General features: G+C 36.3%; 5 protein-coding genes across 11 annotated transcripts in view; 3 read left to right on the top strand and 2 right to left on the bottom strand.

The window, feature by feature from the left end:
* The window catches only part of LOC125801460 (zinc finger protein 239-like), a 203,053-nt gene extending 200,205 nt beyond the window's left edge, over positions 1–2,848 (bottom strand). The window contains exon 1 of the mRNA XM_049478224.1: positions 2,826–2,848. The gene's annotated coding sequence lies outside the window, so the exon portion shown is untranslated. The remainder of the gene's footprint in view (positions 1–2,825) is intronic.
* The window catches only part of LOC125801417 (zinc finger protein 239-like), a 181,259-nt gene extending 177,730 nt beyond the window's left edge, over positions 1–3,529 (bottom strand). Inside the window, exon 1 of the mRNA XM_049478124.1 lies at positions 3,490–3,529. The gene's annotated coding sequence lies outside the window, so the exon portion shown is untranslated. The remainder of the gene's footprint in view (positions 1–3,489) is intronic.
* LOC111196715 (zinc finger protein 484-like) overlaps positions 1–15,840 on the top strand; it is a 353,380-nt gene that overhangs the window by 98,746 nt on the left and 238,794 nt on the right. For 2 of the 5 annotated variants that reach the window (XR_007438636.1, XR_007438637.1), the window contains exons 1-2: positions 6,784–6,826; positions 10,636–13,267. Coding sequence is in view for 2 of the 5 variants with exons in the window: in XM_049477418.1 (XP_049333375.1) it covers positions 10,782–12,308 (1,527 nt within the window). In the remaining 3 variants the exon portion in view is untranslated. Of the gene's footprint in view, positions 1–6,778; positions 6,827–10,635; positions 15,688–15,840 lie in introns of those variants that run through there. The other 3 variants (XM_049477417.1, XM_049477418.1, XM_049477424.1) reach the window with 3 other exon arrangements.
* The window catches only part of LOC125801418 (zinc finger protein 239-like), a 203,934-nt gene that overhangs the window by 59,706 nt on the left and 128,388 nt on the right, over positions 1–15,840 (top strand). The window lies entirely within an intron of this gene.
* LOC125801283 (zinc finger protein 239-like) overlaps positions 1–15,840 on the top strand; it is a 232,390-nt gene that overhangs the window by 165,957 nt on the left and 50,593 nt on the right. Inside the window, exon 1 of one of the 3 annotated variants that reach the window (XM_049477750.1) lies at positions 6,780–6,826. The exons of the other annotated variants lie outside the window; for them this stretch is intronic. The gene's annotated coding sequence lies outside the window, so the exon portion shown is untranslated. Of the gene's footprint in view, positions 1–6,779; positions 6,827–15,840 lie in introns of those variants that run through there. 3 annotated transcript variants of the gene reach the window in all.

Genomic DNA, 15,840 nt, shown 5'->3' with positions numbered 1-15,840 from the left:
TAAATAATATATGGCAAATATAAAATTAAAAGTTCATTTTGTTGCAGTAGTGTATTCTTGAAATATATATATTTTTATTTTAGTGTTTTGTCATATTGGCAAGAGCATCGTTATGGTGAAAATACATAACTGGTACCTTTAGCTAGGTAACTAATGTTAGCTACTGGTTTTAAAAAAATCTGGTAACTTAGGCTAACTAGCTAACGTTAGCTACCGGTTATAAAATGCTTGCAACTTTAGCAAGCTAGCTAAAATTAGCTACCAATTTTTAAAAATGCTGGAACCTTTAGCTATTAAGCAAATTTTAGCTACTCTTGCAACTAGCAAACATTAATTAACGGTAATAAAACGCTTGCAGCTAGCTAACATTAGCTACCAGTTATAACATGCTTGCAACTTTAGCTAAATAGCTAACATTAGCTACCAACTATAAAAATGCTGGTACCCGTTAGCTAGTAAGCTATCATTAGCTACCTGTAACAAGCGCTTGCAACTCAAGCTAGCAAGCTAACATTAGCTAGTGATTTAAAAAGATACCTTGGTGTGCACCTGGACGATAGGCTGGACTGGTCAGTGAACACTGATTCCCTCTACAGGAAGGCCCAGAGCAGACTGTACTTCCTCAGAAGGCTTGGGTCCTTTAACATCTGCCAGAAACTCCTGCTGATGTTCTACCAGTCTGTGGTAGCCAGCGTCCTCTTTTACGCTGTAGTGTGCTGGGGAGGCAGCATCAGCAAGAGGGACGCTGGACGACTGGACAGGCTGGTGAGGAAAGCTGGTTCTGTGTTGGGACTAGAGCTGGAGTCCTTAACACCACTGGCAGAGAGGAGAGCCCTCAGCAAGCTGCTGAACATCATGGACAATGTTCACCACCCTCTGCACAGCACCATCACCAGGCAGAGGAGCTCATTCAGCGGCAGACTGCTGTCCCAGTCCTGCTCCACAGACAGACTCCGAAAGTCTTTTGTCCCTCAGGCCATAAGACTTTTCAACTCATCTCAGCACAGCAAACTGAAGACTCTGTGACACCTTTTCTTTCCAGCAATTCTGGCCACACCATGGACATACCCCCATCTATGGTCACACTATCTTGCTGATGCCTATAACACTATTTTTATAGTTCTACCCTATTTTGCACTAGTAGTTCATTCACTAGTTCATTCATCTACTGTTTACGTATCATTTGCACTGCTAAATTTAAATTATTATATAACTGTATTTGCACTTTCTGTATGGCTGACATCAGTTATCCTTATCCTTACTTTATGCACATCAACTGGTGTTCACTGTCTATTGTGTTCAACTGCACTACCTCCATTTTACATCACACACACACACTAAAGACTGTACTTTTATAATTTCATTTTATTTTTTATTTTGTTGTATTTATATGTATCATTATTTTTTATCCTTTTGTAACTTTGTGTACTATACACACCTGCTGCTGGATGTCAAGAATTTCCCCTTGGGGATCAATAAAGTATCTATCTATCTATCTATCTATCTATCTATCTATCTATCTATCTATGTATCTATCTAAAAAAAGCTGGTAACTTTAGCTACCTAGCAAACATTAGCTACCTGTTATAAAGCACTTGCAACTTTAGCTAGCAAGCTAACATTAGCTACTGGTTATTAAGCGCCTGCAACTTTAGCTAGCAAGCTAACATTAGCTACTGGTAATTAAGCGCCTGCAACTTTAGCTAGCAAGCTAACATTAGCTACTGGTTATTAAGCGCCTGCAACTTTAGCTAGTAAGCAAGCATTAGATGCAACTTTAGCTAGCTAGCTAAAATTAGCTGCCTGTAATAAAAAAAACCTTCAAACTTTAGCTTTCAAGCTAACATTAGATACTGATTAAAAAAACGCTGGTAACTTTAGTTACCGAGCTAAAAATTAACTATCTGTTATAAAGCGCTTGCAACTTTAGCTAGCTACCTAACATTAGCTACACGGATAAACAAATTGCTGATAACTTTAGCTTGTCAGCTAAGTAACTGGGTTTGAATAAAAATGTAACGTTATTTTATTCTAGGATATTTTGGTAGCCTCACAAAGCTTGATTGTAATGTCTATATTAAGAGTGTTGTTGAGAAATACAGTTTAGCGCTGGTACTTTATGATAATATTCTGACTCAGAACACAATATTTTAGCCACTGACAGCATGCTTTATACAAGGAGAATAAACAAAACCAGTGGATTTTAGAGGTTTGACTAGAGTTGCTGGGTAAAACAATTTTGCGGTTTATCAATATATTCTGTTCATTCGCCTAGAATAAAAAATAAATAATAAATAAAATAAAATAATTAAATAATGAATTTCTTTATTATGCTACTTTTATTAAACATTGCTTAATATTGTTTGACATATCTACCAAAATACTTAAAATACAGATAACACTTGCAATAAGTGTACATCAATTAACTGTGCATCCTTCATTACATGTGATAACTGGAAAACAATATGTACTTTTTTTTTCCTTTTTACCTGAGTGGCATCTGCAGTTAAGACAGAACTGAATAAATAAATCAAAATAATTATCATTAATAAAAAAAATAATAATAATAATAATAGGATTAGCTGATATTCTATAAATCTGCTGGTACAGACAGTGGAGGGAAAACTGAGCCTCGTGTTAGTCTCACTTAACTTCTAACAGAAGAGAGAAATAAGCTCATAAACTCTTAACTATTACCTAAATCAGTGAATTCTCTACAAAAACACTTTTTAATCTGTCTTCTACTCGAATTAATAGCAGTATTTTTAACTTAAAACATGTTTTTAACCACTATTTATTCATAAAACACGGAGCTCAGCACCTACCCGCAGCACAGAAACACACAGACCGCTGCTGAGGTACGGTGGCTCAGAAAGACCAAACGTAGAGTAACTGCAGTTCACCACTAAACAGCAGGGGCCGCCAAAACTTCATTTAACAGCATTAAAGTGCCTCATTTTATAAAGTTCATCTAAAACAAAGGTATTTTATTACTCTGTTACACTTACAACAGTAATAAACGCTGTAAAATCTGTCCTGGTTCTGATCCGCTATCAGTCCGAACCCAGAAGCAGATCCATGCTGAGACTGGACCGCTGTGCGTTTGGAGACCCTGATTTTATGACGGATCCAGATCAGATTTAACCCACATTTATCTCAGATTTAGTTCAGATTTATCTCAGATTTGGTTCAGATTTATCTCAGATTTAGTTCAGATTTATCTCAGGTGTGTGTTAGTGATGTGGGGGAGGGAGGGCAGGAGTGTGAGGCTCCGTTATCCTGTGTATGATCTGTAAAGCCCCCCCATCCCCAGCTCCGCGACCCCCTACTGCAGACTGCTGAGCAGAGCTAGGAGAAGATCCAGTGCTGGTGGTGTAAATGCTGCACATGCTGAAGGTGCTGAAGGTGGTGTTGGTGTAGGAGTGAATGTAGAACAGCGTGTTGAAAAGAGAGAGAGAGAGAGAGAGAGAGAGAGAAACTTCTCCATACCTTCTGTAGTTCAGCTGATCCTGCTCTTCCTTCGGCGCTGCGGGAGGAACAGATCTGTGACTTTCCCGTCAAAATAAAAGTCTGCTTGTAAAAATATAAAATTTAAAAAGAAGCGAGGAGAAGGTCAGGTACGAGGTGGAATTTCACTAGTGTTTTTTTTTTAAATAACATTAATTCGCTAATTTACCAGAAAACTTGCTATTTTAGTGTAATAATAAACAATAAAAAATGTAACAAATGAAAGTAAAAACAAATCCCACTTTAAACCATTACTGTGAATTATAGTTTCCTGCTGGTTCTTACCTGATACTTTTAGTTATAATAATAATAATAATAATAATAATAATAATAATAATAATAATAATAATAATAATAATAATAGTAATAATAATAATATTAACACTGCAATAAAGATAAGGAATATAAATACAGGACAATACAGAAGAAAATGAACATTGACATCACTTTTTAAGCAACTTTACATTGTTAAAAAAATACACAATTTAACAACCAGCATCATATATTATAGACAAACTTCTAAAAGCTACCGATTTTTACTATTCGTCTAAAATAAAACATTCTGTCAGTAACTCAAAGAAATGTTTTTCTTTATAATGCTACTTTTATTAAAGAGTTGTGTCCTGATTCAGAATATATTGCCAGCGCAAAACTGTCTTTTCCACCAACACTAGTTTTAGTACAATGTCCTACCTTTTCTTTTATTATCTATATTATTTTATGTGTTTCAGTTTAAAAAAGCTTTTGATTAATTTTATACTCATTATTTCTCAAACTAGTTTATTGTATTTTATTTACAGACTCAAAACTGATTTTTATAAAATTTTAATGGGGCGTTAATTTTGACAGAAAATCTTTTTGGATTCTGGCCAAGTGTTCACAAAGGTCACAAAGGTCCTCTCCATGAAGCTCAGCCTCATCCGGGTTATGGAGAGCACCGCCCACTCCTAAAACTCTCATTTAAAACACTGTATAAGTAATTCTCTGGGGTTTTCCTTTAATTTTACAAAGTAGAACAAAGTATTTCACTAAATACACCTAATCTTTTATTAATTAGATTTACTAGCATTACTGCTACTGATGCTGGAGTTACACCCAGAGCTCATTTAAAAGCTTTAACAATTATCTCTGTGGTGATGAAATAGTTCTAATTGTTCTGTTTTTTTCTATATAGTTGTACAATTTTTATTCTATAAAGTATTAAACATAATTAAAATATTATGGTTACATTTTCTTTGCATTTACCTTCTTGATGTCCTGCAGATTCCTGAAAAGATCGTACTGCAGCAGATCTTGTTTGTTGCTCACCTTGTCTAAAGTCTTACTATTTATGTATTCTGAAAGATTTACATAAATTGAGGTCATTCACAGCTCCTCCCTGTAAAATCACTCTCTGACATCACAATGGACGATTCTGATTTCTGTATAGAAGGGTACTTCACACTTGTAAAAGCATTTGAAACTTCATATGCAAATATCAGTTTAAAACTAATTCATTGTAAAATAAATAAGATTTGTTAAAGAGTTTATTTGTTTATAGGATTATAAAAACTTTTTTTCAGCTTTTATAATATGAGTCCAGAAAGCATTCTCATTCTACTACAAAATATGAGACTATTGGGCCAGATTAAATCTGGTTCTGTGTAGAAATATAAGACAAACACCTCTGGTTGCTTGAGTCACTTAAAACTACCCAACAAATAGCACTTACCAAATTTTACTCAAAGGTCAGAACTATGGTTAAAGTAGAAATTGTGACATTTCTTTTCAACACTTTCTTCAATACAAAGATCCATTCAACCTAAGAAATCTTCAGGATTCTTTCAATATGTAAGAGTGCTTTACACCAAGAAACCCTATGTTAACAAATTATTCTTAATATGCTTAGTTATATTGGTATATAATATAATAAAATCATGTAGTCCATATTTAATTTAAAATTAAATAATAAACTTTGATTACTAAAAAATTGAACCAAATAAGGTGAGCTTTCACTTAATTGATCAATAGTACCATTTTGACCACCCCAAATAGAAGCAGTTACTCCTTGTATTAAATAATCAATGCTTTACTTCACTTTGTGATAGTCACCATGGATATTCAAACAATTTTGTACTGACAAAATTTACCATGTAAGTTAACACTGTTCAAAAAAATTAAAACATTTATACAACCTTTTTAACACTGTATGTAATAAATGCCAAAGTTGTACCAGATGGTAAACTTCAAGTGATGGCCCAACTTGTTTTTACCATCCTATTAACAAATAAACTCTTAAACAAAACCTTCTTTATTTTACAATTAATTAGTTTAAAACTGATATTTGAATATGAATTTCTAAATGTTTTTACAAGTGTGAAGTACCCTTCTATACAGAAATCAGGAAGGTCCATTGTGATGTCAGAGAGTGATTTTACAGGGAGGAGCTGTGAATGACCTCAATTTATGGAAAGCTTTCAGAATACATAAATAGTAGGACTTTAGACAAGGTGAGCAACAAACAAGATCTGCTGCAGTAAGATCTCCTTTTCAAGAATCTGCAGGACATCAAGAAGGTAAATGCAAAAAAAAAATTTAATGAAAATTTTTAAATGAAATTTAAATGAGATTTAAAAAGTGGAATCAATTTCACAATTAATACAACGACACTGACCTTTCCATAATAATTAGTGCTATTTGTTGTACAGGAGCAATCAGAGAATCTCTATAGAGGAAAAAACTCTCTGAATCTCAAGCCTCTCAACAGAGTCTGAAATGTATAAAAACATATAAACATTTTTTATTCTATAAAGTATCAAACATTTATAAATTATTACTTTTAGCAGAATAACAATTTATAAATGTTTGATACTTTTTAGAATAAAACATTTAATCATTTCCTCAAAACAGAACAACTATAACTATTTTGTCATCGCAGAGATAATTATTAAAGCTTTTAAACTGCAGCTCTGTGTGTAACTCCAGCATCAGTAGCAGTAATGCGAGTAAATCTACTGAATAAAAACATTAGTTTTAGAAAATGGAAATATAGAGGTACGTTTTCTTTCCTATTTTAGTGAAATACTTTGGTCTACTTTGTAAAATGAAAGGAAAACTCCAGAGAAGTAGTTATACAGTGTTTTAAATTAGAGTTTTAGCTGTTTAGCTCCATTCAGCTCCATGCATTGAGGACTCCCTCGCGGGCTCCCTCTAGCGGTGGTGGGTATAATGTGATATAGCGGGGGAGGGGGCGGGGCTCTACATAACCCGGATGAGGCTGAGCTGGGGGGTCTGTAGCTGGAGCGCCGGAGGAAGAGCAGGATCAGCTGAACTACAGAAGGTATGAAGAAGTTTCTCTCTCTCTCTCAGTAAAAAGGTCATTATTTTGCTGTGATTCTATTTTGAACTACAATTCCCTGCATCAACAAGAGAACTGCGTGTTTTTATTTATTAATTGTCCCTCCGCGCCCCCCGTAGCTCCAGAGGAGCTTGAATGCAGCGCAGGAGGTAAACAGAGCTGAGGAGCTCCGTGAAAAAGGGCTGTTTTAAGCAAATATAAGTATTTTTGAGAAAAGTTACTGGAAAATGAGCTCTTATATCAGTTCTAGTCACTCTTCTGTGCATTTTTAGCGGGTATTGAAGCATATTTTGCCTAATAATTAATTATTTCTGCCCCGGTCGGGTTATCAGCTCTGAGGTACAGCCGTTTCAGCACCAAAACACTACATGTGACTGAGCCTGAAAATGTGTGTTCATGTGCTGTGTTTACTTTTACTGTTTCATATTTTATAGTTAAAAGGATACAGTAACTGTATAGAGATAGCCCGACTCTCCAAGCCCGGTGAACAGTGCTGCTAATGCTGCAGGTTAGCTAGTTATAACCAATAAATTAAAGCTAGGTTAGCTAGTTATAACTAATAAATTAAAGCTAGGTTAGCTAGTTATAACCAATAAATTAAAGCTAGGTTACCTAGTTATAACTAATAAAGTAAAGCTAGGTTAACTAGTTATAACTTGTAAATTAAAGCTAGGTTAACTAGTTATAACTTGTAAATTAAAGCTAGGTTAACTAGTTATAACTTATAAATTAAAGCTAGGTTACCTAGTTATAACTAATAAATTAAAGCTAGGTTACCTAGTTATAACTAATAAATTAAAGCTAGGTTACCTAGTTATAACTAATAAATTAAAGCTAGGTTACCTAGTTATAACTTATAAATTAAATCTAGGTTACCTAGTTATAACTTATAATTTAAAGGTAGGTTAACTAGTTATAAATTATTAATTTAAGCTAGATTAGCTAGTTATTACTTATCAAAAGTGCTGCTAATGCTTTATAATTTTTTTAAAGAACTAATGTTTCCAGAATTATATATTTATATAGTTACATAATGTTCACCAGGCTTTTTAGAGTTGGGTTAGCAGCACTGGTCACCGGGCTTGGAAAGTCGGGCTAGCCCCAGCTAGCTAGCATTAGCGAGCTAAGCTAATGATGGCTAAAACCTTAACACTCGATATTAGTGATGTACCCCTCTATACAGTTGCTGTATCCTTTTAACAAAACTGCTCTTGTTAATAAACATCCCTCTTCAACCCTTTTTTTCTAGATCGTTCGTGGTTAAATGTGGTAAGAGCTGAAGATATGTGCTCCACACCATTGTTGAGTGTGGACTTACTTCTACCTCCTCCCATCACAGGCTCACTTTCAATTAGAAATGGCAGCCACGTGAAAAGAGCCTATAGGCCTTTTTAGTTGTGCCATTTTGAAGTCGTGACATTGTTTATTTCCATATTTGGGGTTCCATGTCTGAACTGTTTTTGTAAATGGCAAAAATGAACGGGCTTTCCAAAAACTCACCTCTATCACATTTTGTGCTAAATTCACGTTTAGGATTCTGCACGTTTAAATCTGTGCACATTTTCCTTCTGAACATCAATGGATCCTCTGAATTACGAGATCGTTTAAGTGTCGTAATTAGAATAATGCTAGAGTTTAGCTAATGCTACAGCGCACTGAACTGACCTCACAGCACAGCAGCACAGAATGTGAGGGGACTATCAGAGATATGACACTGGCTGTACGGTCAGATCACGATTTGGATTATTCTTCTTGTTCACAGAGGATCATTCAAAGTATCTAAATATCTTCAAATCAAATCAAAGTATTCAAACAGGTGAAAACTCTCTCAGTCTGGTGATGTTGAGCAGTGTAGTCTGTGTTATGCTGTCCGTACAACTACATGACTACAGTACTTTTAACAGACTAAAGTCTGACTCTTCCCATCTGAAGACAAATCAGACTTTTTACACAAATACTTTTTTTTTCTCACAGGCTTTTTACACACAGGCTTTTTACTTTGTTCTGAAGAGGGAGAACATAACATGATCTCATTTGTAGAAAGTAAAAACATGAGAGAGGGTTCACTGCTTTTAATATTACATGCTCAGAAAAAAGAAAAACACTATATGTGAAATGTTAAAGTTATTATTCACTAAACGTATAGCTACATTTCCACAACAACTGATAAGAAGTGATGATATTTAAGGTGGAATGGAAACTTCAGGGAAAATGTTAATTCATAAGCTAGAGTGAGCTAATGGACAATGACTAAAAACAAGATACATTTTGTTCAGATAGCTGGTTGATAAAATTGTGGGTAACATTAGCTTCTGTAAAACTGCAGCAGGTCTTGGAGCTGCTGCTCTGAATCTGCTGGTGTAGAGCTTATGCTGCTCTCTGGCTCTGCTGATGAAGTTGGGCTTTAAACCGATGCTGTGATATGCCACCGTGTCCACTATATTGACTTAGTAAACAAATCAGTTAAGCCATTGATGTGGAGCTGTTTCTCTGGGTAAAAATCACAATAACATTTACATTTCTCACCAAATTTTCATTTGTGTTTTTTATATTTAAAGGATTTTGATCTACATATACCAAAAAAAAAAAAAAAAAAAACATGTCTTGAACTCAGGAGTGCCCATCACTGTTAGCCTGAACCTAATGTGGTGGAAAATAATGAACTGTTATCAGGAGTTGTAAAAAAAAAAAATCAGGTTTGGTTAATATGTATGGGATCTTTTATAAATTAGTGTAAAGGAAAAGGCTTTGGACAGCATTGGTCACGTGATCAATGTAGAACGAATCAAGCATCGGCACTGTGATTCAATGTAATGCGTGTTGTTTTTTCGGCACATGTGTTACGACCTGGTCTAGGTCAGCCCGTAACATAGAAAAAAGAGGCCACCATGCCCTCCTGGTTCCCCAACCACACATACTCCTGTTACTCAAAATGTTTAGTTTATTTAACAAATTGTAAAGAATACAAGGCTTAGGTCAAAGGGGAGGCAACAATTAGGGATGAAATAAAAAATAATAAACAAAACAAAACTAATTTAAAGATTGAGAAAACTAACTTACCTAACGAAGAAAAGAAAATGAAATACAAATCTCTAACCTAACTCCCTAATTAAACAAACCAAGAGAAAGCGTAGAAAAATAAACTCTTTCTCCCACTGGGAGAACTTGTAAGAATAAGCTTATTTTCTCCCCACAGAGAGACCAGACCAAAGAACCAAAGAACATGATTTTACCATCAGCTTAGTTCTAACACTTTAACCGGCTACAAACTTTGCATAGACCATGCAGCAGGGAACCAGGAACACACAGGAGCCATGTTGGAAGCCAAGCACCACCCTCGCACTTCCTGTTCCTGTTCCCTTTTATGGTTGGTTTCCCCCTCGTGGTGACCAACCAGTTTGGTTAAATGACATCACGCAGTAACCTGCAGTAGGAAGGCACACTCAAACAGAAAGAAAAAAAACAATAATCAGCAATTATGACCTATAGGGTTGTAACACATGCCTCAAAGCTTAAGATTTAGGGGTAACATCACTATTTATTTCTTTATTTATTTCTTTAAGTTCTCAGTTTCTAGTGAGACCAGAACAGAATCAAGACTGTCTGAACACTGGGCAGTCCTTATAAAGGCACTAAACAGGTGGCTAGAGGACCACCAGCGCCGCCCTTTTATGGTAATATGAAGATGTCCCAGTAGTTTTGTCTGTATAGTGTAACTGATTTAGGCAGTTCTCTTCAGTTTATTGACCTGCTTTTTATTATTCAATGGCATTTTTCTTTGTGTTTTTCAGAAATGAAAATATTCTCCTAAAATTCATCACCAACAACCAGGATATTTATCAAAAAGCAGTGTCAAACTGCTGAAAGAGGTGAAGCAAAAGCCATCCAGAAGAATCTCCTGAAAACGCAGAAATTGTTTGCTACATTTCACAGACAGATGGAGCCAAGTCCCGACATGGAGAAACATCAGCACTCTGTCAAGAGTTTTACTAAACAGAGTGATCTCAAAAAACACCAGCGCATTCACACAGGAGAGAAACCACATCACTGCTCAGACTGTGGGAAGAGTTTTACTAAACAGAGTGATCTCAAAAATCACCAGCGCATTCACACAGGAGAGAAACCGTATTACTGTTTCGACTGTGGGAAGAGTTTTACTAAACGGAGTACTCTCAAAATACACCAACGCATTCACACAGGAGAGAAACCGTATTACTGCTCAGACTGTGATAAGTGTTTTACTAAACAGAGTAATCTCAAACTGCACCAGCGCATTCACACAGGAGAGAAACCGTATCACTGCTCAGACTGTGGGAAGAGTTTTACTCAACAGAGTAATCTCAAAAATCACCAGCGCATTCACACAGGAGAGAAACCGTATTACTGTTTCGACTGTGGGAAGAGTTTTACTAAACGGAGTACTCTCAAAATACACCAACGCATTCACACAGGAGAGAAACCGTATTACTGCTCAGACTGTGATAAGTGTTTTACTAAACAGAGTAATCTCAAACTGCACCAGCGCATTCACACAGGAGTGAAACCGTATCACTGCTCAGACTGTGGGAAGAGTTTTAATCAACAGGGTAATCTCAAAAATCACCAGCGCATTCACACAGGAGAGAAATCGTATTACTGCTCCGATTGTGGGAAGAGTTTTACTGAACAGAGTAGTCTCAAACTGCACCAGCGCATTCACACAGGAGAGAAACCGTATCACTGCTCAGACTGTGGGAAGAGTTTTACTAGACAGAGTGATCTCAAAAATCACCAGCGCATTCACACAGGAGAGAAACCGTATTACTGCTCCGATTGTGGGAAGAGTTTTACTGAACAGAGTAGTCTCAAAATACACCAGCGCATTCACACAGGAGAGAAACCGTATCACTGCTCAGACTGTGGGAAGAGTTTTACTAAACAGAGTAATCTCAAAATACACCAGCGCATTCACACAGGAGAGAAACCGTATTACTGTTTCGACTGTAGAAAGAGTTTTACTGAACAGAGTCATCTCAAAAAACACCAGCGCATTCACACAGGAGAGAAACCGTATCACTGCTCAGACTGTGATAAGAGTTTTACTCAACAGAGTCATCTCAAAATACACCAGCGCATTCACACAGGAGAGAAACCGTATCACTGCTCAGACTGTGATAAGTGTTTTACTACACAGAGTAATCTCATACTGCACCAGCGCATTCACACAGGAGAGAAACCGTATCACTGCTCAGACTGTGGGAAGAGTTTTACTCAACAGAGTCATCTCAAAATACACCAGCGCATTCACACAGGAGAGAAACCGTATCACTGCTCAGACTGTGGGAAGAGTTTTACTCAACAGAGTCATCTCAAACTGCACCAGCGCATTCACACAGGAGAGAAACCGTATCACTGCTCAGACTGTGGGAAGAGTTTTACTTTACAGAGTGAACTTATATTACATCAGAGCATTCACAAAAGATAGAAAAGTATCCCAAATCTGTTCCTCTGCCATAAAAAATGCAAACCTTAAATCTTTCAGACAGCCAAAAACACCTCATCATGCACAAAATCTTCACTCTGTTACAAGAACTTCATTTAAAAATGGCTTTTTACAGGTTCAGAAAAATGAATCTTATCCAGAGATGATGTTTACTGAATTTCATGCTGTGTTTTTATGTATGTTTGTATACCTACATTAGTTAATGCCTGCAGAGCTCTTCAACACTTAGTGTTGTGTTTTAAGAAGTTTTTACACACAGAATCATAAATGGTACCACTAACAGCATAAACTAGGAACATACATTTTTACAATTTTTTTCAGTGATATGCTGAGTAAATAGTAAAGCAATGATGCTAGCTCAGAGTAAAATCGTATATTAAATCTCAGCATTAGCTTTAGAACTAATAATAAACAAAAGTGAGGATTTTATCATTCTGGGACATTTTTAGGTTTAAAAATTGAATATGCTTTGCCATAAGTAGGAAATGATCATTTGGTCAACTTATGTCATTTACAGCCTTAACACATTCTCAATTGTTTACATATAAAAACTTTCTTTATTTTTTCCTCCACTCCACGTTTGTAGTTTGTAGTTGGAGCGAGGGCACTGCCAGTGTTTGCTCCAGATGTTAGATTAGCATTACTTAGTCTTTTAAAATTTAGATGTCGTAGTTTAAAGGAGTAGAGTATTCTTAGGAGTAGAGAATATTCTTAGCTTGCAACAAAAGGCCAACAAAATCCTTTTCAGAGTTTAAAAAAAAAAAAAAAACGGTCTAGCTGTAGTTTCCATACTGAAAGCAACACTCAGCAGGCTATGCAGCAGTAAGACTGCAGGATCCTTGATTCCCTCTACTGCACATGTGTCAAACACAAGGCCCGCGGGCCAAATGTGGCCACATCCAAGCGAGAGCTTGTAAGATCTTAGTGTCTATAATAAATAGGTCAGAAGCGTTCTTTGACCAAAAACTACATTAACCACAATGCTTGTCGATTGTATTACCCGCGAAGTTACTTACTGCCACTACACAGCAGTGTAGTCATTGATGTGGAAACCCTGCCGGAGGGAAGGCGTAACTTCGCGGGTGGAATTGAGACATACAAACGTTTATCCCATAATGTCCAGAAAAAGAGAAGCTGATGCAGACGGACGGCTGTGTTTCAAGGCGAAAGACCGGTATGCCTTTTGTGTTACGAAGAGTGTTACTGACCAAAATAAACGCTTGTTAGGAGAGATATAAGTTCTGTGTAAATATTTATAAGACAATAGCTGACAAAATCTGTTTTAATGATGTTAATAAACATCACTGTGTCAGCGCTAGTCACAGTTTCACCTCAGCAAAGGAGGAGGACGTGAATCACTAATCTAACCAGCCCTGATTTCTGCCCCAATAACCCTTTCAATAACCTCTAATAGCCTTTAATAGTCTTCAGTAGCCTTCAACAGTCTAACCTTGCAGCCGTGGTGTGTTCTAAACTCCGTAGTTATAAACATCCTGAGGTTAGCAGCGCGCTAACTGACCTGTTTATAATGTAATCCGAGCAGTGACTCCGTGACTCTGCTTTAAACTGCTGCTGTTAGCTGCTTGGGCTGAAAGATGAACTGTAGAGAGCTGTATTATTCGGTTAGTGGGGTTAAAAATCTTTATTTTCTACACAGAAGAATTTTAAAAACTGTAAAAACGCTCCAGACTGGCTCAGCTGAGCCCTGTAGCCCGTGGCTGGGCTGTAGCTCTGACTGAGTAAAGACTGCGGGCTTGTGCTGCTGCTGCAGCTCCGACTAGTGGTTGTATGAGGAACTGCTAAATCTATCACATGTTCTTAACAGCTCACAATTTTTAATTTTATATTTATTAAGCCTTATTTCAGTATCAAACGTTTTGATCTAAGTTAATGTAACTTGTATTTTATGTCATTTCTATTCACTTGACTAGTTTGGTTCTTGATTGATGGAGTTTTTGGATTTCATAACATGACAAATTAAAAGGATTTATGTTAATAGAGCAACAAGCAAACATTTTTCCCATGCAACTGTAATATTTGATTGAATAAATAATATATTGAGAGTTATTTAACATTAAGGAGTAATAACATTCATTTTATATTACATTTGGTTACATTTTATTACATTTATAAGTTCCATCTGGCCCTCAGAGGACAGCCAATATGCCAATGTGGCCCTCGGCTAAAATGAGTTTGACACCCCTGCTCTACTGGTTTTCTCATTGGTCTATGGTTCAGTCAGTCTGATTAAAAATCTGCAAGTTAATCTACAGGGATATTTGGTTGTGTTGTGTTGCTAAAGTTATATACTCTGTTATCTTTTCCTTATTTGGTATCGTTTTGCTAAAGGGTTTTTTTATATCTCTAAAGGTACTAAAAATATCTAATCCATTTACTTTATTGATTGTTTTATCCAGTACCAGCTATTATCGTTGTTTTACATCACCTTATGTATTTACTCATATTCATATCTATGTGATTCAATAAAAGGCTTTTATATTGCAAGATCTGCAATCTTATCTATTCTTTCAACTTAAGCATTTAGCCAAAAGCTTTTGTACACAGCCAAACATACATTCAAGCAACCACTATATACAGTGCCTTGCAAAAGTATTCGGCCCCCCCTTGAACTTTTCAAACTTTTGCCACATTTTGGGCTTCAAACATAAATATATGATTTTTTGGTTTGTTTTTTTGTGAAGAATTAACAAGTGTGTAAGAATACGGAGGAGTTTTGCCTTACTATGTTCATTGTTCATTGATTAAAGGGTTAATCTGTGTGTAACTAAATCAGCATTTCACTTAATCAGTATGTTATTCAAGCATTTAGCACGATTCATGATGATTCACATTGTGACTTAGAATGTATGTATATTGTGTCCTTGTGCTCAAAGCAAGGCCGTTTTTCTTGCAACTTAGCATGATTGATTTTTTCCAGCAGAACCATGAGTTTCTGTACATGTAATCTATAGTCTGATAAGGTTGGGGTGACCGAGTTCTCGGCTGACGTATAGGATGAATAACTGCTTATCAGTATCAGGATCCGGGGGGTGTGAGGAGCCTCCTCACACACCATTAGACTGAGGCCAGGCGAATGCCTGTATTTATTAGACTCTGTCTAGGAAGAAGAGTAGAGTTGGGCGGGAGAGCTTCTCCCGAGAGGGACTACAGAGCCACAGGTCCTGGTCACGCAGCCGAGAACTCTGGAAACCCCAACTTTTCTCACCTTTGGGGTTTTCCTCTTATTTTCACCTTTTTATTTCAATTCAATTTTCAATAATCTTTTTACTCAATTTTTGATGTATCCAAAAAAACTGTTTTGCTCAGAAGATTCTTTGAATAAAATCTGACGGAACTACAATTTTGGACTGGATCTCCTTTTCTTCTTTATGACGTATCATGCCAGATACATCATAATTCGAACAGTAGATCAATAATCTTTCAATCGTGAAGTGGAACGAAATTTATTGGATACACATTATGTTGAGATACTCAGTATTTTGAGAACATTCGT

The sequence above is a fragment of the Astyanax mexicanus genome, chromosome 4, assembly GCF_023375975.1.
Source record: "Astyanax mexicanus isolate ESR-SI-001 chromosome 4, AstMex3_surface, whole genome shotgun sequence".
Lineage (NCBI taxonomy): Eukaryota > Metazoa > Chordata > Actinopteri > Characiformes > Acestrorhamphidae > Astyanax > Astyanax mexicanus.
The sequence above is the reverse complement of the archived record's forward strand: the minus strand, read 5'-3'. Positions and strand labels throughout refer to the sequence as shown.